The 24,454-nt window shown below is 34.4% G+C and overlaps 1 protein-coding gene across 4 annotated transcripts in view; it reads right to left on the bottom strand.

The window, feature by feature from the left end:
- The window catches only part of Yod1 (Yod1 deubiquitinase), a 36,842-nt gene that overhangs the window by 7,940 nt on the left and 4,448 nt on the right, over window positions 1-24,454 (bottom strand). For 2 of the 4 annotated variants that reach the window (XM_081749170.1, XM_081749171.1), the window contains exons 2-3: window positions 15,564-15,700; window positions 9,031-9,427 (exon numbers count right to left, since the gene is read on the bottom strand). In XM_081749170.1, the coding sequence (XP_081605296.1) occupies window positions 9,031-9,427; window positions 15,564-15,575 (409 nt within the window). In that variant the 5' untranslated portion in view covers window positions 15,576-15,700. The remainder of the gene's footprint in view (window positions 1-9,030; window positions 9,428-15,563; window positions 15,701-24,454) is intronic. The other 2 variants (XM_081749172.1, XM_081749173.1) reach the window with 1 other exon arrangement.

Raw genomic sequence — 24,454 nt, 5'->3', positions numbered from 1 at the left:
TTTCTTTGTCTTACAATCTTTTGTTTTATAGGGTATATTTACAATGGACATCGACATGGTTTGCATTACAATAAAACTTTAATTTCCTGTTGCCCTGTGGTTATATTAGTAAAATTTCATTCCAAATGCCACAGTAATAAAAATGTTATTTTAAAAATAATTGGCTTATAGATTACTTGTTAGTACAACAGAGAGAGGCTCTGGGAGGAAGTTTCTGAATCAAATGCTTAAGCAAATGGTAACAATGTGATGAGGTATGGTGAAAATGTCAGGGGTGCCAAGACTTCGCTTTGGTTTGGAAATGAACTTTTTTGTTTTACGTCCCACGGTTATGCCGGCTAGGCTAAAAGAGACTGTGATGATGGGCAATGAATGAAATGGTGGAATGAAGAAAGTGGAAGAAAACTGTAGAACCCCGCGGAAACCCATGCACACGGTGTTTGCCCACCACAAAGTTCACTTGACGGGAGCAGGGTTTGAACCCGGGACTCCATGCACCAGAGGTAAACGCTCTACCACTAAGCCACCGCGACCCTCACTTGGTTTGGGTTTGGGGAAGGAGATTATGGGGGCGCAGACATGCTTTTCGCCTATGGTATAAAATATCCTGGAGCCGCTCTTGAGGCCTCTACTACAGAATAATGCAAGTATGAGCCAATGCTTATTCAAAATGTCTTACTGTTGAATACTTTGGTCATGATATTACGTATTTCGAACGGATAAGAGTAAACTTGCAAAAGAATTGAAAATGTGATTCCTTTTGAAAGATTTTATTTTGAAAAATAAGTTTAGATAAGTACAGCACACCAATCATATAGAGGGTTTTCAAAAGACAAAGATAATTCGGTTTCCAACAATGTGATACCTCAGACTGTTCAGGAGATTTGAATTATGTAATATCGGGCCACAATGCCATCTGAATGTTAGTCAGCAAGACTATTACTCTGGTTGTATTGTAAAATATGCCAAACAATATCCCCCTGGCAAGTGCAAGAAGAGACTACTCGTTTCTATAAATCAAACTATTTCATCAAAAATCAACTTGAATTCTAAAGTGGTATGTATCAGATGATATATATAAAGATAGAATTTATTTGTAAAAAAATATTAACCCACAAAAACCCAAACATCGTTCAAGTAAGAATTTTTGAACAAAACTTTCATGGTTCACTAAATCAGGGTCTTAGATAACAGAAATGTCCAAAAAAGTGTTTTTGAATGAATTGGAAACCCAATGTGACACCTGTGATTCAGCGAGGAACAGACGTAGTTTACAACTTTAATTTAGTACATGAACAATTACTATTTTATCAGAGTAATTATTGACCTTTTTAGATACAGGAAAAATAAATTATTAGGAAGTTAAATACTTACTTATCATAGCAATAAATAAAATATATCCGGAAGCTGAAAGGCGGTCAAGAACTCCATGAGCCACATGCAGCTACTGACAAGAAAACTTTAATAAAATTGCTAAAACCTGAAGAAAAGGAACGAAACAAAGCTTGTTACAAAGGTTTATGTGTGTCTTATAAAGTACAATGGGTATTTGTGTAAAACGTTTGAAAATAACTTTATAAGGTCAACAGGAAATCAATGTGACACCTATGATACACTGGGGATTTGTGGGTTAATAAGTAGGAAGATTGCTAAAGCATTCAACACTGCATCAGATAAATTCTCCGATACATAAACTTGAGAAGTGTGAAATAGGAGGTATAATTGTCTCGGTTTAACATCTCAAATAATAGTAAATTATTGTCCAATACCAAGTGTATCAAATAATTTATACATGTAGGGGGAGAAGAGTTAGAACAAGCTGACCAATTCAAATATTTCGGGGTTGTCATTAACAGAAACAGAAAGATAGAAGAACTGAACTGCAGAATAACAAATACAAGCAGATTTTATGGCGCCATTAACAGAAGATTCTTAGGGAAGAAAAAGAAGCCAGGAAACAGAAATAGCAGTCTACCGATCTGTACAATATTCCTACACTTATCTATGGGTATAAGTCATGGGTACTAAGTGAAAGACAGAAACCAAAACTACAGGCAGTGGAAATGAAATTTTTGAGGAGTTGGAGGAAAAACAAAAAGGGATAGAATTGGGAATCACACCATCAGGCAAACATTGAAAATTAAACCATTGCAGTTACATATTGAACAAGTTCAACTTCGAAGGCTAGAGCATATCATCAGGATGAAAGAAGAAAGGTTTTCCAAAACAAATGTGGGAAGCAAGAGTAAAAGGGTTAGGGAAGAAAAGATCAAGGGGGCGGTCAAGACACTTGGAAAAAGGCTATAGAAGAGATTTGACATTCCATGGGGAACAGTGAAGGATCTGGTGCAGGACAGAAGCAAATGGCAAGTTCTCTGGAAAACCTCGACTCCTAAGTGGTACAAGGACCGGATTAAGCAAGTAAGAAGTGATTTTAGCAATCTAAAAATTAGTGAACCTTTTGAAGATGGGAAACCCCTAATATCTAAACTACAATTAAGGAAATTAAGTTGAGAATCAACAATAATGTGTTACTGTAACAATCGATAAAAGTAGATATTAACATTTTGACTTACGTTGGACCACCAAAAAAATAAAACGAATAAAATTGACCGTTTGTAAGTATATTGCAAATGATTGTTTAAAATCTTAGTACCAAAAATATAGAAAATTTAGAAATAATTCTCCTAGTTTGTAGTTTCTCGACTGATCTGACGCAGCCTTGAATTGTTTCCTGTATTTTTTCTTACATTTTTTATTCTTTGATCCACATTTTAATCGTGCCTTTTCTCTGGACACTTTATTTTTCTGCAGTCTCCCCCCCTCCCCTACAGCCAAAACAATGATATCTCCATTTCTCATAATATATTTAATCACCCTCTCTTCTTTCTAAAGTCTTCAGTATTTTCCTTTACTTCTATCAATTTCAACATACTTTCATTTGATGCCTTATCCACTGATAACATATTAAGATGGAATTATTACTTCAAAACATTACTAAAATATGAACAAAGGTTATGATAAAATTTATTTAGCTCAGAAATGTTACCATGGAAATATTGCGTATATTAAATCATACCCTTATACAGTGCATATCTATATTTAATGTTCTGCTTACCCTATATATTTAAAACCAATAGTTGTGAAGCAAAACAATGCTTATAGGAATGGGTCTTAAGAAACAATAAAATTTCAGGGTAGAATTGCAGTTCGAAAAAAGATATACGTATGAAAACTATTTAAGTAATGTGCAAAATAATTAATCATATCTATAACACTGGAGGTGCAACACAAATACGTCTATAACTCAATATCAGGCTCGTTATACAGAAATAAAATTTACGATAAAGTACCAATTCAAGTAAAGAAGTACCTACAAACGTTTAGATTCACAGTGGATAGAATATGACAGAAATAAATGATGAAATGAAATAAAATTAAATTAAAGGGAAAGTTATCAGGTGGTTCTCACTTCAAAATTAATATATTAATGGCTTACACAGAAGCGCTTATTTATGTAAACCTTTAAAATATGCCATACTGAAGAGAAAAACAGTGTCTGAGAGAAGGGTTATGGAGACGAACCACAGTACTTCTGGAATCCTTCAAAAAGGAATATTTAAATTTTGCGTTATCACAGTTACGACTTGTAGGCGAATAGAGAGAGATGATGAAAGTGAATGATTACAAAAAGAATTGATCCAATGAGAATACGGGAGAACACCGAAAAACCCAGGGAACAATGCTGTCCACCACAAACTTACATGGCCCCCTCCATCAAGGACCCCTTGCACCAGCGATGAGCGCTATACCGTTCTTGAAATATATGTAATTTACTAAATTTATATACTTATACCTATTCTTGGAAATGAAATGAAATCTTTGAGTTTTATGTTCCACGGTTATGCCGCTGAGGCTAAAGGAGACGGTGATGATGACAAATTAATAAAAAAAAAATGAAATGAAATCTAAGTTTTACGTCCCACAGTAATGCCGGTTAGGCTAAAGGAGACGGTGGTGATGAGTGAAATGGTGGAATGAAGAAAGTGGGAGGAAACGGGTGACCCCTGAGGAAACCCATGCACACGGTGTTTGTCCACCACAAAGTTCACTTGGCGCGAGCTGGGATCGAACAGGGACCGCATGCACCAGAGGTGAACACACTACCACTGAGCCACCACGGCTCCTATACCTATTCTTGAGTACTGGTATACAGTATGACGCTAAATTCGTTGTACAAAAGCAGAGGAGTGATTCCTGAGAGTAAAACAAACAAAAAAAGTTCCAATAAATATCGGGCGAAAACAGAGTCGTTTACGTGTTATAGGCTGCCGAAAGCTTGGGAAAACAAACTTAAATATTTCACAAACTATTGAGCGTAGACGTGATGCAGCACGGTGTTGTCAAAGGAGCCTAACCTGCTCTATCCAAATTTGCAGTTTTCAGATTTGTGCAATGGCGGCAAGGGACATCAGGGATTTCCGCACATTTTATAACGTAAATTGAGTGAACAAGGGCATGTAAAAGACGTCTCATTGCCTAGAAATAATACTACATGGCAGATCAGTACTCATACACGCAGATTAAACGACGGAGGATAAGGTAATAATAATTACTGTGCGTGGTTGCATACCTCCTCAAAAAGTACTAGTAAAAACGTTGTACAAGAATTCATACGTAGCGCCATACTGTATGTTTATGAGGAATATGGAGACCGATAGGAAACATCTCTAGAATTGTGGGATCACTGGATTTCTTGAACTTCTTACGTTCTAAAGAGTACTGTAATTATAATATCCGTGGATGTTTACTATTTGAATGAATCAATTTGTCTCAACGTCTGTATTTGGAATCCCAATGTACAATTAGCTTCTTAGAACCTTTTTAGCCATTTTTCAACACATTAGTGTAATGAATCTTCCGCTAACCATTCTGATATCAAATATTGTTAGAAGAAACGCAGAAACAATGGTACAACTATTGACAGCAGTTGTGATAGACGTGTACTGTATTGGAAATTAGAAACAATACAATCAAGATGATAAACGTGAGAATTGATTTTTAAATAATAATAATAAACTACGGAAAATAAGAGCGAACAAGACCGTTCCTTTTCCCGTTTGATTCACACCACTGTACAATCAGAAACCAAGCTCCGGAACATCTTTACACAAAAGATCTTATGTTATACGGAAATATTTGCCTTTATAAAGAGCAGAAATTGGGAAATAGAATGGCTGGAGTTGGCAGAGTCCAGTTGTTCATCACTTTACCCCAGTAGCAGTATTGCCAACTACCTGAACAACGCAGTACATCTTGGAATTCAGACAAACCAATCGCCAAGACTTGTAAAGAAATGGCCAAGGTATACATTCCTAAACCAAATCATTAATTCACATCTCTATTTTCCAAAGAAAATATGTTATTTTGTGTCAATTCACTCAATCAGAATTATTATCATCGTATATATTTGATTATAAGTCGATCCTGCGAAAAAGGAAACAATAATAAAAACATACAAAGCATACGAAAAATAATTAAAGTTAATGTGAATAATGTTCATGTGTTTTTTAGGCTATATTTCAAATACTTCCCACGGAGCGACTCTTTCTTGGGGCGTAACCTTAAGACTTCGTTTTGCAGGCTTTCACAAGAGTTTTGTTTAAATTTTTCAATCTATCTATTAAAATGTTACAATAGCAACAAAAGCGCCTGAGCTCTAACCTATAACCTTTGATTTACGGTTATTTGTAATTTCACGTTTAACAAACAAATATTTTAAACTATGTGTACTTTAAATAAATTATTTAAGTAGTCCTTTTTCATATAAAGTTTAATTTTTTAAATTGTTGTTCAAAAACCTTTGTATTTTAATAAGCCTTTTCCAAAATCAACGCAAATGAATTGTGTTGCCATCTTTGGAGTTCTTTTATACTATACGTTTGTGGGCGTTTATATGTTTGTGGCCAATCCTTTCGACAATGAGATCTCAGAAACTACAGGCTGTAGAAAGATGACGTTTTCACTGATCGATAGCATATTTTGTGTAGATTGTCCAGTTCTACCTGAATATTTTAAAAAATGGCCATTATTTCTTTATTACATTTTACGGCTACACTGGAAGTGTTGAAATTAAAAAAAAAGAAAAAAAAAAAACAAAAACATCATATCCTACACATTATACATTCCAACACCACATAATTGTATACATGGGTTGCATATCTCTCAGGCGTTTGTTTCATAGTCAAATGATAATGAAAAACGAAGGATAACCATTTCTCTACTCTAACAGTAAGTTGAATCTTTCGAGTGTTTTTGCCCAATGAATACCATATATCAATGACATTATTATTAATTGTGTGTATAATGTATTTGCCTATTACGTACTGCATCAAAAAAAAAAAAAAAAAAAAAAAAAATAAAATAAAATAAAATAAAAAAAATAAAAAAAAAAAATAAAAAACTTTGATCATACATAAATTAAAAATTCCAACCAGAAGTAGGCTCAAATCTTGCAAACTGTGCGAGATATTGAAAAAGTAATCGACAAAATCTCCCCTTTATGGTATCTCTTGCCAATTTTTATCAAGACGTCTTTCACTTGTGTCTGTAAAGGAACATGTACAGATGTGAGGAATAACAAGGAGATTCATGCTCATATGTGAATGATGCGCTGTATAGAGAGCGCAGGTTCAGCTAATATAGTATAAGTTTGTTAGTGGACTAACACCTAAATTAAACCTGATTTTATTTCTTTTTCGAATCTAGTCATGTAATAATCTACGTTGCATATTATTATGCACCGTAGGAGTTTAAACTAACATTGTGTTGGAAGACATGAAACTTGGAAGATTACAGGACTAGATTCCAAAACATGTAGAATCAGATTTGATTTACGTTAGTACGCAACAAAATAATATATATATATATATATATATATATATATATATATACACTAATCGTTGTTACTACAAACTATGTGAAGACCTATATAGAAGAAAGTTTGAAGCGTAAGCTCCGATGAAAAGTACCCGCAAGATGTACTTGAAATATAGAAGAAAAAAAGGTTAATTTTAATTATCATGGTTTTATACAGTACACTCAAGAATCAATTACATAAGGAATAAAATCTCTTGTGAAATGCTAATGAATTCTGCTAAATTAATATTATGTATATATGAAAAAAAATGCTTGTGAATACTATAAAATATCTGCTAAATTCAAATATAAGCAACGCAATTTTAATTTCTTTCGCAATGAACTAAAATGCACTAAAATATGAAGAAAATCCACTGATTTGCCAACACAACCTACACGATGGCGCAAACTTACTTATGGCGGCTTCTGGTGATCTTCGGAACTTTTTCCTATTACGTCCATAAAGACTGAAGTCTACATTACTGCCCATGTTTACGATAGCAATTCTAAGCCGATGGAAGTATAAAATATATAAATAAAATAATCGCGTAAGTAAGGCCTCTTTCTTACTTGGAAGTGAAAGAAAATGCTTCATACTCACCGTTGTTGATCACAAAACAGTACCACTTTCGAAAATCACAGTCCCCATCATCAGCTGAATTGAAGTTTGAAAGAAAAGAGGTTATAAAAGTGAAAGCATGTGAGAAGGTAGTACACGAACGGTGATCGAAACCTGTGTTAAACACTATGAACATAGTCACTGTTATTCTTCTTCTTGCTTTCCAACTAGAGGAAGTTAAATATTAAATTTCCTTTGTCAACATTGGAATTACATCCCCCCCTCCCTGTCCAGATTGAGTTCCTGGTTAAATTTATGTATGTAAAATGATTCCTAGGACATAGTTGCAATAATCATATACAGCCGGTATACGAAAATAATAAGCCCTCTGCCCTGATGAAAATTGCCCGCTAGGACAACTGAAAGGCTAAAAACACGCATTAAAGGAACATTACAGATGACTATGGAACATTACGTCACTATACTATTATCACAAATGTATTCCATACGCTCAATACGTAAATACGAATATTGGCTGAACACAAAATCAACATGCGTAAATTTGAAACAGTGAGGCTTAAGATGGAAACTAACACTGGACGCACAATTTTTGAAAATATAATCTTGTGCCTGACTTTCTTACATGGAAAATACCAGTAAAATTTGCAAATTAAATAATAATAATAATAATAATAATAATAATAATAATCAGGAATTTTGAATGTAAGACTTTTAAGGATGCTTTTTAACACAACGTACCATTGTTAAAAAATAAATTGAAATCTTCTAGTTTTATGTTCCACTGTTATGCCAGCTAAACTAAAGGAGGCGGTGATGAATGCAATGGTGGAATGAATAAAGTGAGAGAAATGGGAGAACCCCGCGAAAACTTACGCACACGATGTTTGTCCACCACCAAGTCCGCTTGGCGCGAGCTGGGATTGAACCAGGAACCCACGCACCAGAGGTGAACTCTATCACAGCCACTGCGGCCCCAATGTACCACTGTTAGCTGCAACAACTATGTAAAGACTGGGTTCGAAAATAATTTAATGCCGTCTGCCTTGAAGAAAACTGCCAGCTAGAGCAACTGAAATATACTCTGAAGACCATACATTGAAGAAACATTACAGGTAAGTCTTCACATTATTATTGGAAATGTGTTCCATACGCTCAGTAAGTAATTGAAGAGTTTTATTTACTTCGAATAATCACTTTTATCCTTTCACCTTTCCACATGTTTCTCTATCTTTTTAACCCCTTTTCTTCAAACTTAAGTTAACTGATGATGGAGACCATGTCCCTCGAAAACGCAATTATGTGATTTACAGCGGTGAGTATTAGGAATTTTCTTTTTCTTACTACTGTCACATTATCACTGCTCATAATCTATACAAGCATACGGTATACCTCTCTGCCTAACATTCAGGTTGAACGCACCTTGTTCACATAAAATCTCTCTTCCCAAACCAGAACTCTAAATCTTGCATAACGTCCAAAATAAACCTGTTACGCGACTCTTCTACCATAGCAAAAACATTAAAACCAATTACCCTTTAAAACAAAGCCAATACTTGTGAACAAACAAGAATTATCCGCAGGTACTACTTTCTTCATCAAAATTCCAGGAGCATTATTGTAAACTTCTCCATGCGGGCGCTGTTCAAGTTTACTTGCAGCAGGTGGCTGAGCTATTACTTCTTCCTTCTTCTGTTCCACAATCAATGTATCTCCGGACTTAATCCCACTCTTCTCCAACGTAGTTGCGTCAATTCGTAAATCCACAGCTTTTGGAGGATATCCAGTCAAAACACAAAGGAAGCATTGCGGAATTTTCGTAATAGTACTTAGCTTTGCCTTTAGCTCAGAGATTGTACTCTGTGGCGTTAAGTCCTTCACTACAACATGTCCATTCTTAGTCTTTACCCGCAACGCAAAGCCTGCCATTTCCTAATAAAAGAAAAAAAAAATATTCAAATTAACAAAACATAAAAGGTTCGAAAGTTAACATAGAGTTTTTAAAAACGATCAATTATTTTTTTAAAGTACCAATACTTTTACACGAAAAATACCATTTACTCTCAATTTGTACTGATTTGGATGTATTTTTATTTATTTATCTGTTATTTATTCAACTGTTAAACAGACAGTGAAACACTATTTCGTTGATTGCGGCTAAGAAGTTTTCTGTAGGATTTCAACCACTCATCCTGTGGCCTTGTTCACCAGGTTAAGTTATTTGCATGAAGATGGAATCACATTTTGCACTTTTTGATATTGCAAACACAAAATATTGCAAGTTTAACAGCGTTCACACAGAAATCTTGGTACTGATTTCCCCGACTGAATAAATAAATTATCCCCGATTTACAACCTCTCAAACATTATCATTTATGGTTACGTTTAGAGAGAGAGAAAAAAAAATCTTAATTCATCTCCACTATCCCCATAGCCGTCCAATGCTCTCATTTTTAATTTTTAAATATAGAATACGCTTACTTTTTTACTCTAAGTACTTATTATTTGTAAAACAAACTTCCGTATTTGGAATACAATAAAACACTAGTATCAAACAATCATTATAAAGTACAGATAAGTCTAGTATCTTTGCATCCTGAATACATTCACACAAGTAACACATATTATAATCTGGCTTATCTTTTAAGTTATCTACAATCAACAAACCTAACTGGTTTCCGGCCTCCTCAATCTTCTTTATTTTAAATATATTTTTTCAGCCTTTTTCTTAGTCTTGATTCTTTGATGTGTTTTTCGGATGTCCTGTGGGAAGCTAAAAAGGATCCCTGATCCTTCAATAAAATATGCCAGATTTTCCGGGCTTTTGGCATATTTTGAAGCATTGCTCTCACCTTTCCTGACTTTTAAAGTCAACGTGAATTCTGTTTTAGAACCTTAGCACCAAAAGTGCAAAATGTGTTTGTAAAATGATCCGATTTACACATGAGTGACTCAACCTGGCGAACAAGGCCACAGAATAAGTGGCTGAAACGACACAAGAAAACTCTTACAGATGCAACCAATGAAGTCCTTAACAATTAGACTGAAAATGCGCCAATTATTTTCTTTAAACAAATACTTTATATTTAGTATACTGAACCTCCTCAAAAAACAAAAATGTAATTCAATTTTGAGTTTTTTTTACTTTATGTGAGCTAATATGTGTAGTAGTATGTTTACTGACAAATTTTGGGTTGCATAATTAAAGAACATTCTTAGTTCAACGTCTCACATTCATTCACTACCTTGTGATTAATTAAAGTGAACGACTGTGAAATAACTGATAGAATAAGAATATGGGAAGAAAACTTGAGAATTTCCAGAAAGGACATGTCCACCACAAACTCGCATGACCGTGAATCGAAGCAGAGACCCGTCGCACCAGATATGAGCGCTCTACCACTAAGTCACCGTGCCCACTTTGGACCACATATATAAAGATAAGAATATTGTATTTTCAAAATGTGTTTCCTGTATTTCGCATCAAATCGCAATTAAATCTATACACATTCCAGCATGGATATAAAACATTAAAAAAAAAAAAAAAAAAAAAAAAAAAAAAAAAAAAGACACATAACTGGAAGTCTCTCAAGTTTTCCCGTAATTTCTTCTTCTTCTTTACACTCAGTCAATAAGTAGTTGTTCGCGAATTGAAAGCTAAGCGTCTATATTTCTTGTTTTCTGAGTATGTATGTTTATGAGATATACAACCGTACTAGTGATGCCACCACGCACTGTAGAAATGAGACAGAAATTATATTTCATTTAAAAATTTTCACCAGTTTACCCTTGAACAATTTTCGCAGCTACCATGAAGAGTAATTCTTAAGCCTGCAAATGAACATATGCAATGTTTCATAAAACTTCTTCCTTTTACTTTAACGAAGGTTACTCTGATATATATTCTTGAAGCTGAGAGGTTATTTGACTCCCATGCCCACGATTAATGTAAACCCAAAGAAATTAGCCATACTAGGAAGCCTCGAAGAAAGAACACGTCATGTTTCATAGAAGTTGGTGAAATTTATCACGGAATATATTCTTTTAGTCAGGGGAATTAAATTCATGCCTTTTCTATTGAAATATGTCAACCCCAAGGAATAAACTACAATAAAAGCCTCGATCAAAGCACATGCAATACTTCATGAAAATATTTTATTAGCAAAGAGATAGTTCAATAGTTCGAGTTTTGTATTTTTTTTTTCTTTTTCTTTCTTTCTTAAGATGGGTCTCCGATTTGTTTCAGCCTTAAACAGTAAGGATAAATTTTAAGTCTCACACAATGAACACTCAAAGATCGGAGAACTTTTACGATATTTATATTATTTCTCTTTTTTAATTAAAGGCCAACTCACCTTATTCTTGACCAATTTTAACCCTACGCAATGGGAAAGATAAGCAAGCTCCTAACCTGGAAATTTGTTAAATAAATAAATAATGATGTATCACTATGTCTATGAAAAAGGAAATGAAATATTTGAGTTTTACGTTTCACGGTTATATTGGCTAGGCTAAAGGAGACGGTGATAATGAGAAATGAATGAAATGGTGGAATGAAGAGTGGGAGGAAACGGGTGAACTCCGAGAAACCCACGTACACGGTGTTTGTCCACCACAAAGTTCACTTGGCGGGAGCAGGGTTTTGAACCCGTGACCCCATGCACCAGGGGTGAACGCTCTACCACTAAGCCATCGCGGCCCATCTGTGAAGAAAAGAACAAGTAAGCTTTGTATACATGTATATGTATGGGCACGAGATTAAGATTATAAATCAACGTAGCATACTCTATCACTATGACGTGCCATTAATTACAGTTTCCTACCTTTACCGTGTAATTAATTACATATTTCTTTAAGCTGTAACAAGTTTTAAGATACGAACACAAAAGTGTTACTTTCAGGTAAAGCCCTAGGCCAAGACTATGTTATTTTTGTATTATTATTATTATTTCCCTTTGAAAGTTTAAGTTATTCGTCGCAGTAGTTAGATGCTTTTTTTTTAAGTTGAAAGATAAATTTGTCTAAATATACGGGGAGGAAGTGACAGTTCCTATCTCAGTCAGAAAAAAAGTTGTCGCCGTCGTAGATGCAAGTTTTTGAGAGGGAATATTTTATTTGGTTCAATATGGTATTGTCAATCAGACTTCCGAATCATCTGTTTTTACGAGGAGCGGGACACTTGAAAGGAAGGAAACCAGGTGAGGATGAGAGAGAATGGCAATGGTTATATCAAATGTGCCCTATCTCAGGCAACGGTTTCTTCAGTGGGAACAGATTAAACTTTTTATGAATCTTTGATCTACACCGCGTATTCTGCTCCTTGTCTTGTGTGTCTAGAGAAATTAGACAATGAGCTGATATCTGAAAATAACGCTATGAAAATTGACATTCTTTCAAAAAGTCTGGGTCTTACTTTGAGAAAAGAACTTATTCTCTAATAAGAAGAATATGATATGATCATCTTTTCAAAGGCTTTGTAAAAAAATTTTTACATTTTTTTGCTCTGGTTTGGAAAATAGAATTATGTTGTATTTAATGGTATATATATATATATATATATATATATATATATATATATATATATATATATATATATATATATATATATATATATATATATATATATATATATATATTATATATATATATACAGCGTGATTCAAAATGATGTGAACGATTACAACTCCTTATAAATTTTTTTATTAATCATCCAAATAGCTTCAAATCTTACAGTTAAATGCTAAAACTCTCCAAATTTTTGTACAAAAGAATGAAAATAGTACATCACAAATGTTCTATGTGGGCCCCTTTTGTTACCCTGCATACACCTATTCGGTATTCCAATTCCGCTCAGACCCGTTACAACATGTTTGCATCAACAGTTTGCACTGCAACAGTGATGCGCTCTTTCAGTTCATTCACATCTTGGGGTAGAGGGGGTTTGTAGACAATGTCTTTTAGATGTCCCCACAGAAAAAAAATCGCTCTTTGCTAAGTCTCCTTGTTGATTTTTGTGGCCTGTGTTGAAAACTAGTTCGAACCCTTTCGACATCTGCCTCAGAAGTTGACGGCCTACCGGAAGATTTTTCTTTATAAATGCATCCCGTTCTGTTGAATTTGTCATACCACTTACGTATAGAGTTCTTTGATGGTGGATCTTTATAAAATTTTGCGCGGAATTCGCGTTGAACTAACAGACTGACAAACGTGAAACTGTAGAACGCAAAACGCTCTCTCTGTACCACAGGCAGCAGTCTTGGAACTAATCACTCTGCCACCTAGCGGATAAATTTTAAACTAGTACTACGCTCGTTCTAAACAAAACTTGAGGACAATATTGAACTTGAAGATTTCATTGATGATAGAGTATTATCACTTATAGAACGTTTTCTTATCCTTCACATCATTTTGAATCACGCTATATTGTATATATATATATATATATATATATATATATATATATATATATATATATATATATATATATAGTGTTAATGAACTACACCAACAAATTGTAAGAGGTGATTCCTTACATCAAAATAAATCAAAGTTCCTATGTACATATGGGGAAAAGTAAATAGTTTCAGAGCTAGACTGTCCAAAATCCCGAAAAAGCGAAATTTCAAGAGGCCCTATTTCTAACTCGAAAAACTGTGTGGATGGAGGGCCTTATTAGCGTAAAGGAAGTCATGCATACGCAGTCGAAAAATGCACATTTCAGTAATGTTCCATGGGTATAAATAGTATTTTCTGCAAGATGAAATTCCCAGACTTGCAATCAATCAATTTTGAGATATGCTCTGACTTTATGATTGGTCCAAAGTAGGCAAACGATAAGCTTTACCAGCAGTGAACATGGAAGCCTTTGGCGCGATGTCGGAAGTGTTAGGGATCGTCAACAGCACGGTCTCTCGTACTCGACAAAAAGCATGCTCCGATGTTTTCTTTCACGCTTATAAGTGAAGAAAACGTGAAATATACCATGACGCAATACATCGCATCGCACGTTATTCCGAACACAAAAAAGCATGGAGCTGAGGTTCCTAACACTTCTGACTTTCCTCCGAAGAACTGAATGTCCATTGTTGTCAAGGCTTACCTGATGCCTACTTTGGACCCTTCTTGAAATCAGGGTATATCTGAAAACTCTATTGAAAGCATATTTGAGAATTATACCCTGTACAGAATACCCTGCACACCCATTGAAAATTGATGAAATATGCATTTTTGGATTGTGTATGCGTGACTTCCTTTACGCTAATAAGGATCAGCATCCACAGTTTCTCGAATTAGAAATGGGGATTCTTGAAATTGCGCGAATTTGGACAGCCCTAGCTCTGAAACTATGCACTTTTACCCATAGGTCCATATGAACTTTTTTTCTTATTTTAATGTGAGGAATCCCATTATGTAGTGTTAGGAATATATATGTAGTGTTCAAAGTAATCCCAAGTCGAAAATACTTTAGTGCATACATTTAAAAGCTGGGTTTAAATAAAAAAGTGGATGCAGTTTTTATTTATTTATTTTTATACATAGGGTATACCTAGTTTCGTGTCCTTTTCTGCTAGAGGAAGTTTTAGTGAGTAATAATACACAAAATAGTAGGATGTATTTTCTATAAATTATTAACCAACATTTTAGAACTTATCTGGTTCAAAGTAAATAGCGGTACCTACTATGGTATTTTCACAGCACTATGGTATTATAATCTAATTACCTACCAGAAAGTAAGAGAAAATTATCTCACACATTACAAGCACTTTGACTAACAGTTTCGTTAGATAAGAAGAGGAAAAAGTAGAAAAAAGAAATATAAACAGAAAAGCAAGTGTGAAGCGTGATCCTGTACTAAACAGAGCGCAACCCATTTTACAGCTGTTTTTGTATTTATTATTTCTTTTCTTCCTGCTTCTTACTCCATCTGATGAAGCATTTAGCTAAAACGTCTGTAGTGGACCTTCTTTTGTCAGTGATTATCTTTTATCTATGTTCTGTAAGTAAATCATTTCCTAATTCGTCTACTGCAATATACGTATATAAAATAAGATAATGTTCAGAGAAAGACCTTCATTTCCATCTCAGACCAGAAGAGCTGTGTTCGAGCACATTGTATCCACAGGCTTTCTTACTTCTCTCCAAAATCTTCATTATACTAGCTGCTTCATTATCATGCACTTGCATTTAATATCCAATTCCATTACCCTACGAATTATACCAGAGAAACTTTAAAAATTTCACTTCCTTTTATTATAATATAGATTTAAATACTGCGATATGACTAGTTAAAAACAATTTAATCAAGAGAATATACAAACTGAATAATAGGGAAAAGAAGCAGTAACACAGTAAGCAAGTAACTTTTATTTTATACTTGTTTTTGAAATTACTCTATGTGCTAATTTTAAATTATCACATGAACTATGGAACACCATACTGTTCCATGTTTATAAATTACATTTTACTAGACTAAAAAAATCTAGGATAAATGTCAATGCTGACGGAATAACTGACGAATAGTAATGAAAGTGGAAGATAGTAAAGCATAGGCTAAGCAAAATAAACGATAAGTTGAATTTTCTAGAAAACTGAATGACAAGGAAAAAGAGCAGAATTTCAACATTTGAGGAAATTATAAGGTATTCCAATGGTGTTTGTTTTACACACATCACTTGATCTTTAAAACAGCAATTTATCACAAAGTATCAAGTTTTAATATTTCACTAGAGGTACCGTACAACAGTTATAAATGCGCCTTTCGGGAACATGTCGTGTGGAATGTTGTATGTACGCGTAGAACAATAATGGGTCGACTTAAAATAAAAGTGAAAGCTGTGTTTTAATATGGAATGGAAAATAATATGGCAAATTTACGAGTTATTTAAGTCGACTGGTTCTGACTCATCAATCAATTTTTCACAGATGTTAATATTTCCCAACTACTGAGAACAGATACACATTTAGAACTAAAGTAATGTGGAATGATTTACAAATTCCTTTGTGCACAGGTGTACAATATGTCCGCGTTTATGCACTTAAGAACTGGACACAGGTAATGGAAAAATAACACAGGATACAAAGTAAAGAAACTTAAGTGCAATGCTTTGCTAATAGACAACATTAGTTTTAAAGAGGAGATGATTTATCTCTGTAACTCATCCTCAAGTAACTTAGTTTAAAAAAAATGTACTGATGATGGTGAAAATTTAACGCTGAAATTCTGGGAGTGGGTATTACTCAAATGCTTACGTGGGAGTTATTATAGTTTGGCATACATCCTCATTATCTTACTAAGCAATTTAACAAAACTGAATTCACATGCGAGTGCTTCGATTCTAGTCATCGTAGTCGATGCAAAAAAGTGAAACGTCAACAACTGTTCGGGGAAAAGGGATAAATTCTTACTTATTCAGTTGTATTAATAATTAGAATATGGCACTTAGACGTTACTTCAGCATACGTATTGGTGTTGTACAACTGTGGTGGTGTATTTCGTATTCCTGTGCCTTGGACGGCTGTGTCATACATTTTAAAAAAGCTTTTCCTTTTTTATGTCGGCCGTGGCTCTCACTGCTGGAAATTTCACAATTCATTTACAAAATTTAAAATTTTTCTAAATTTGTCTCAATTTAGACAAATATTTGATAGGAATTTATATTTGTATATACTTTAAATTTATGTTTTCTAAACATTTGTGGTCTTGGGGATTTTTTTACATTTGTTCTATGCTTAAGGACATTATTACATGCTAAAAATTTGCTTAGGAAAGATTCACAGAAAATAGAATGGTTATTCGAATTAACCAGTTTGTTCATCTCTTTTTCGCTACAAATATTCTTGTCACAATTTTGTTAAAATAAAATGAAAGCAATTTGAAAAGAAACGTTCCTCGTATGGGAAATATGCACAAGACTCTACTTAATCAGGAAGCCTTTGGAAAGATTAAGAGGATGGGCGGAAATAGGATTTTTGGAGATGGAAATGAAATTTCTAGCTTTACGTCCCACGAATATGCCGTTTAAAACATAGGAGACGGACAATTAATGGAAATGAATGATTAGAAAAGAACTGATGAAATGAACATGTGGAAGGAAACGAGTGAAGCCGAGATGTCCACCACATACTTACTTGGCCTGGGATCGATCCCTAGTATCAGAAGTGAGCGCTCTACCACTGAGCCACCGTGGCCCTCATTTTCAGAGATGGATATATACCAATCCAGATTAGACTGGCTCGGTAGAGAACATGATCCAATGGCGAGGCTTTGTTGCTGGATTATGAGACTTCGAGTTCCTTAAAACCTATGCTGTTAGTTAGAAGGGTGAAAAAAAAAAAAAAAAATCATGATCTGCCTCCTCGTATAATGCAAGTCGCGAACTAAAGAAAAAACATTAGGAATTAATATTAAATGTTAATTCTGGCATTTAAGTGAAAGTATTGGGGGTTGACTTTTAAATTAACTTACTTCAATCTCAAAACAATGTTTCTTAAACATTAAAGAAAAAGTACAGTAAAGTTTATCAACGTGGCGCTTTTTTTTTCACAAAAGTTATTGATATTCAGCAGGGACATATTAAAGAAAAAAAAAATCAGGTGGTCCAGAACTAGCTTCTGGCACGAAATACGTAAAATTCGGCTAAAGTTACACAAAATGTGCAAAATTTTTAATATTCCGCGAAATGATAGAACCCTTCTAAATATGCCCCTATTATCTTGGAACAAATAAACAGACGCGCACACAAAGGAATTTTCCTCTTAAATGTCGATGGTGACTTCCCCGGTGGAATGAGTTAACGATTTATCCTATGTTACGAAGAGAACAAAGCACGATTGCCCCGTTACCCGTTCACAACGGAATTTTCTCTAATCATCCTCTGCATGAAACACGCGTTTTCAAACTGTACTGTACACACATCTGAGCCTCATTATATTATGATTATTATCTTCCATAATTAAGATAACAGAACAGAAACAGGATTTCACTTATTTGCACTTCATATTAATTTATTTCGGAATTTGATTTAAATCAAAGATTTTTACTTAAAAAATCAAGTGATTTAAATCAATCTACCCTGTTAGTTAGTTAGTTATATGATCAGAGGATACAAATATTTAGTAGTCTTTTTCACCTTATGTATCACTGTGTTACAGTAATGAAATGACTGTACAGTTCTCATTATAAATTAAAGCACCTGAACCACAAAAGCCTACATAGGTATTCCCTGAATGGTAATAATTTACAGCTCTATTTAGATCGCCTTTATCACCCACCTCGTTCTTCATTTATTGATAATATTCATGATTGACATACATGAAATGAAATCTTTGAGTTTTACGTCCCACGGTTATGCCGGTTAGGCTAAAGGAGACGGTGATGATGAGTGATGAATGAAATGGTGGAATGAAGAAAGTGGGAGGAAAGGGAGAACCCCGAGAAAACCCACGCACACGGTGTTTGTCCACCACAAAGTTCACTTGGCGGGGGCTGGGATCGAACCCGGGACCCCAAACACCAGAGGTGAACGCTCTACCACTGAGCCACCGCGGCCCCCATGATTAACATACAATTTACATATTAACCTTGTACACTTTCACACATACACTACACACACTTATACACATTATTAACAAGTCTGAACTAGTTTGTAAGATCCGGCAAAATAGGATACAGGCCTATAGAAAGATGGACCCAGCTGCTCTTCACCATGCGAATAGGTCTTGGGTTCCCCGGTTGGGGCCGGTAACAAGCTTCATTCCGGCCTGAAGTGTTTGGAGTGACTTGATCAAATAAGCGGTTTTAGGTAGTGTGCACATAATTCTTATCGTTTATTTATTAGTTACATTTATTAATCTCTGCCTTACGCACTTGTCATTTTGTTCACTGTTTGAGTAACTGTAGTCCATGCCTCTTTTAGTATTAGTTTACACACGTCCCTCGATTTTACGGACTTCGGAAGCAACAGACGAAGTCTAGAGCACCCGATTTAGTCTGAAAGTCCTGATTTTACACTTAAAGTTTTGAATGTACTGTAGCCCTACTATTGTGTACATTGACAGTGTACCAGGTATTTTATCTGTCAGATTGGACAGTGTACTTAATTTATTAAAAAAAAAGACTATTTAATACTTTATAGAGAAGATAGCACACTTTCAGAGTTAATTTAAGAATTTAACAACATTCACGAAAACAAATTCACAATTGAAAGAAAAGAAAAAAACTCAATTTCTCAGACATTTATATACAGCATCAGAACAACAAATTCTGCATATCTGCTTTATAGGAGAGAAATAGCAAAAATGGAATGAAATCTATCTAAATATTTTAGTACACAAAGAATCGGCAGATACCAAGCTTAATAACAGACATCTGCAAAAAACAGACCATGAAGTAGACAAAGTCGAAGTCCGAAGTCGTACACTCTTGCTCAAACAACATTGATGTGAATGTTTCTGAATCTTTCTTCATTAGAATAAACAAGACAACCCGTATTAAAATTGGATAACAGAAACTTTAGTCAGTTGGAACAATGTAATAAACTTTAACTTCTACTGAATTAAAGTAACTTTTATTTTGTAACCATTATTTTTTTGAAGTGTAAATAATGTAAATAGAAAATTTTTAAACAGGCAATGAATAGTGTTTTTACATACAGGAAACAAATACCAAGACCGAAGTGTAAACGTTCATCTTGGGAAGGTTCTAGACATGGGCGGAGCTATGGAGGGGCATTGCCCCCCCCCCCCAACTTTGACAAAAAAAACAAAAATTCTACTTATAAGATCCTTCAATTTTGATTTGTACTAGCCGTGCCCCCCCCCGCCCAACCAATTCCTAACTCCGCCTATGGTTCTAGAACACAGATCCCGCTTTATAAAACTAATGAAATATATTTTACGTACCATTTTTAGTTCTGTTTCGTCCCTTATTCTTTTCTTCCAGTTTTTGGCTTTTTTTTTTTTAAATCGTTGAAATATATTATTACCGAAACTAAGAACACCGAACTTTGATATTTGAACAGCCCATTACCATATTTGTTTATTTCACTACACTAGTCCCCTGTAGGTCTATTGTTTTACACAAATACCAGTAATAAGGTTTTAATTATAATTTTAGACAAAAGTAGTAGTTTTGTTATTTGATTCACTTTACATGCACAAATTTCATTTTAGTAAACTTTTTATTTTATCCGAAATTTCATTTAGTTTCATTTTCGTAATCGGAGTCTATGGTGAATTGTTCATTGGTGGTAGACGTGGTATGCGACCGTATTGTGTGAATCTGTCGAAGTATTTATATATGGCAATATATTGCTTTACACATCGTGTGTTCTGCGTACATTTTATAGTTTTTTTAAGTGTTGTATTTCTTGATTCATAAGTATTTGGGTTTTATGGGTTAAAAATGTTTTTTGTGGCATACAGTGAGCTCTTCTCTGCAATCTATTTGTTCGCGATGGGTATATTAATTATTCGAAATTAATAAATTTCACTTGTGTTGAAGGATTTCTTCCAATGACAAATATTTTAACATAATATACGTTCGGGTGTGTGTGTGTGTGGAGAGAACTGCTCTCCCCCCACACACACTATTATATTATAATGTGGATTATTCGAAGAAATCCTTTTATGCAAGTGGTATTTTGGTTAATAGTTTATTTTGTCCTAATTCCCTTAATTTCGCCTCTGGGTCATGGACTCTGCCGTTTATCTTCATAATTAGTACGAAAGCCACGGTTTGAGAAGTTTTCGAAAAAAAAAAAAAAAGAAAAAAAAAGAAATAGAAAAGGAATCATAACTAGTGCAACTATTAAAGTAAAATTCAAAATTAAAACAGAAAATCTATAGTGTCAATGTTAAAATCATTATTTATAGTAACAAACGCGTAAGGATCAAATGTTAATATTGTATGAAAGAGGTTTAAAACGAAAGTTACTCAACTGAAGTTTTCAGCGCTTTGAGTTCACAATGGGCAAGTGGCATTTATTACATTGCTTTACAAGCCTGTAAATAGATTTAAATAACTTACATCCGTGGACAAAAACAAGGCACAAAGTTACACGGGGATAGGTTTGCTAACACAAAAGCTCGGAAGTGAAGAATAGATTACAGAAGTATACCTTGGAACACTTCGTTTTTATTTTTCTGTTTACACAATTTGAAGAGCTATAATAACGTACGTAATCAAAAACAAATTCTGGGTAGCATAACGTTTGCGATTGAGAATGATTGCAGAGAGAAACGAAATATGAGAATAATGACAAACAGGAATGTCATTGTAAATGCAATATACAAGTTCTATTCCTGATATACATACATGAAATGGAAGAAGCATTGATCAAAACAAACAGAGGAATAGAATTAAGATTGTAAGGAAAAGAAAAAGTAAGAAAAATCCCTGGCACTCTATTTGCGGACGATGTAGCATTGATGAGTAATAATATTGAAGACATTAAGGAAATGTTAGATACAGTAGTTAGGAAAGGAGAAAAAAATGGTTTAAAAATAAACGAAGAAAAAAGCAAGTTCATGGTTTTTAGTGGAGACATAGAGGATCAAAATATACAAGCAGGAAACATAACAGGACTGAAAAAATATAACTTTAAGGAATTACACTTGAAGAAGGAGAACAATACTTACTTGAACGAGAAAAAACTGAAAAATAAACAACAAAAATATACAGCAATTATAAAAAATAAAGCAATGTGGTCATACAACAGATATGAGGTGTCAAGAATACTATGGAAACAAGTAGCACTACCGGCACTAACATATGCAAATGAACTAATAACTTTAACGGAAAAACCCAGGAATATATTACAAAAAGCACAAAATCAAATAGGAAGGTTTGCCCTAGGAGCAAATAAATTAAGTGCAAATGTAACAATAACAGGAGAGATGAAATGGAGTGATTTTGAAAAAAGAAGTTATGAGTAACGTAAAATATCTTGGAAGATTAAAATTTATTGAAGAAACAAGATTAGTAAAAGTTGTGCATGAAGCATATGAGAAAAGGGGAGACCACAAAATGGTTTAGGATAGTGCTGTCGAAATCGGTTTTTGAAAAAACCGAAAACCGGTTTTTGAAAAAAGTGAAATTTCATAAAACCGAAATGTCGGTTTTGAAAACCGCTTTTGCGGTTTCGGTTTTGAAAACCGCATTTGCGGTTTCGGTTTTGAAAACCGCATTTGCGGTTTCGGTTTTGAAAACCGCAATTGCGGTTTCGGTTTCGAAAACCGCTTTTGCGGTTTCGGTTTTGAAAACCGCAATTGCGGTTTCGGTTTTGAAAACCGCTTTTGCGGTTTTCGGTTTTCAGAAAATTGGTTTTCTGAAAAACCGAAAACCGCAAATGTCACAAAAATACGACAGCACTAATATCAAGTAACGACGAGAAAACAGCAAAGAATCTGTCCCCACTCCGGCTCACAGTTGCCAGATGGAGGGAAATTTCCCTCGGCGTAGGGAAAAAATGATCAAAATTTGCAGAAGGAAAAAAAGATATTTTTTCTTAAAATGTCTTAAAGTGTGGGAAAATTCTTGGTGAATATACTTTTACAATTGGCAGAATAAAAAAATAAGTTGCAATTTCTCAAAGAGGCACGGCTATCGTTATTGGGAAGTAAAAAGATGGAATAAAATATGATCGGTGTTTCCTTCACGTATAAACTACTGCAGGTGTCTGGGACTTGCGATAATAAGCCAGTCAACACATGCAAAACCACAACATTCACATTTATCGGAGTGGCAACAAATCAACAATAAAATTGTGTATTGAGATAGAGATTTTCTTTTTTTCTTTTTTATTAAGAAAGGGAGGTGGTGCCTTTTTGTTAACAAAAGAAAGAGTGGCAGTACTATTTTTAAAAACAAGGGGAAAGAGTAATAATAATATAAAAGATGTCTGTCTAAGTGTATGATATTTCAAATTGAATTTCATGAGTTGCATGTGTATAGGGATATACCTCATTTCTATTGAGCTTAGTGTTGGCTTATTACCCCATTTTAGCGGGTACCACCCGATTTTCAGGTTCTATATTCGTCCCCCGAATAAAAATATCTTAATCACGAAAAACCACCCGCTTTTTGGGATTGGAGAAAAATCTAAGAGGACTTAGTTGGTATGGTACATTCAACGTAAACCGTTACACCTCTGACAATCTCAATCGCGATTGAGTTAAATTTGGACTCGCGCTCGGGCTCAGGCTCAGGCTCAGGCTCTGGGCTATCTGAGCAGTGCACGTGTGCAGAATCATTTGCTAATAAGAGATCTGCTCTAATGCACAATGGTTTTCTTTGTGTAGTTCATGTGTTTTTAATGTAATGTATTGGAAGTTCTATACGAATGAATATTCGTTTGTAGATGTTGTGACAAACATACTTGAATTAATCATGCCTTCATAAGCTACAAGAATGCCGAAAGACAATTTCAAGTGTAACTTTCAAGACTCTTATAGAAGCGAATTTACGTTTCTTAGCCAGGGCAGAACTCAGTTTGAAGCAAAATGTACACTCTGGAAAACTGTTTCGTTTGAAAAGTAGGATGCAGGGAAGCAAATTGGACCTCCCCTGATTTTTATATAGTTTGTAAATTAGACCCAAGGAACACGAATCTGAAGGAAATTTGACATTCCGAGTTTCGGAACTCGAGATATTAAAACTTAAAGTTTAATATAGACGCTATCTATCTATATGAAAAAACACAATATTCTCTATACGAAACATATTATGTTCTGTGAGATATATAAAGGTAACCAAGAAAGTTCTGTCGCTTTTTGTGGAAGTCTGTGTTCAATTGACCTTCATACCGTGAGTTGAATGCGAATGGATATAAGGCGAAGGTCAGTTGTTGGTGTGGGTATATCCAATATTCTACCTGGTTGTGGCAGTTCAGTTACAACGTGAATTTGTGTAAGAACTGAGTGAATATGGAACCTCCACAGAGCGTCATAAGGGCGTGTATG

Source organism: Thermobia domestica, chromosome 2, assembly GCF_964235325.1.
Source record: "Thermobia domestica chromosome 2, izTheDome1.hap1.1, whole genome shotgun sequence".
Classification (NCBI taxonomy): Eukaryota; Metazoa; Arthropoda; class Insecta; order Zygentoma; family Lepismatidae; genus Thermobia; species Thermobia domestica.
The sequence above is the reverse complement of the archived record's forward strand: the minus strand, read 5'-3'. Positions and strand labels throughout refer to the sequence as shown.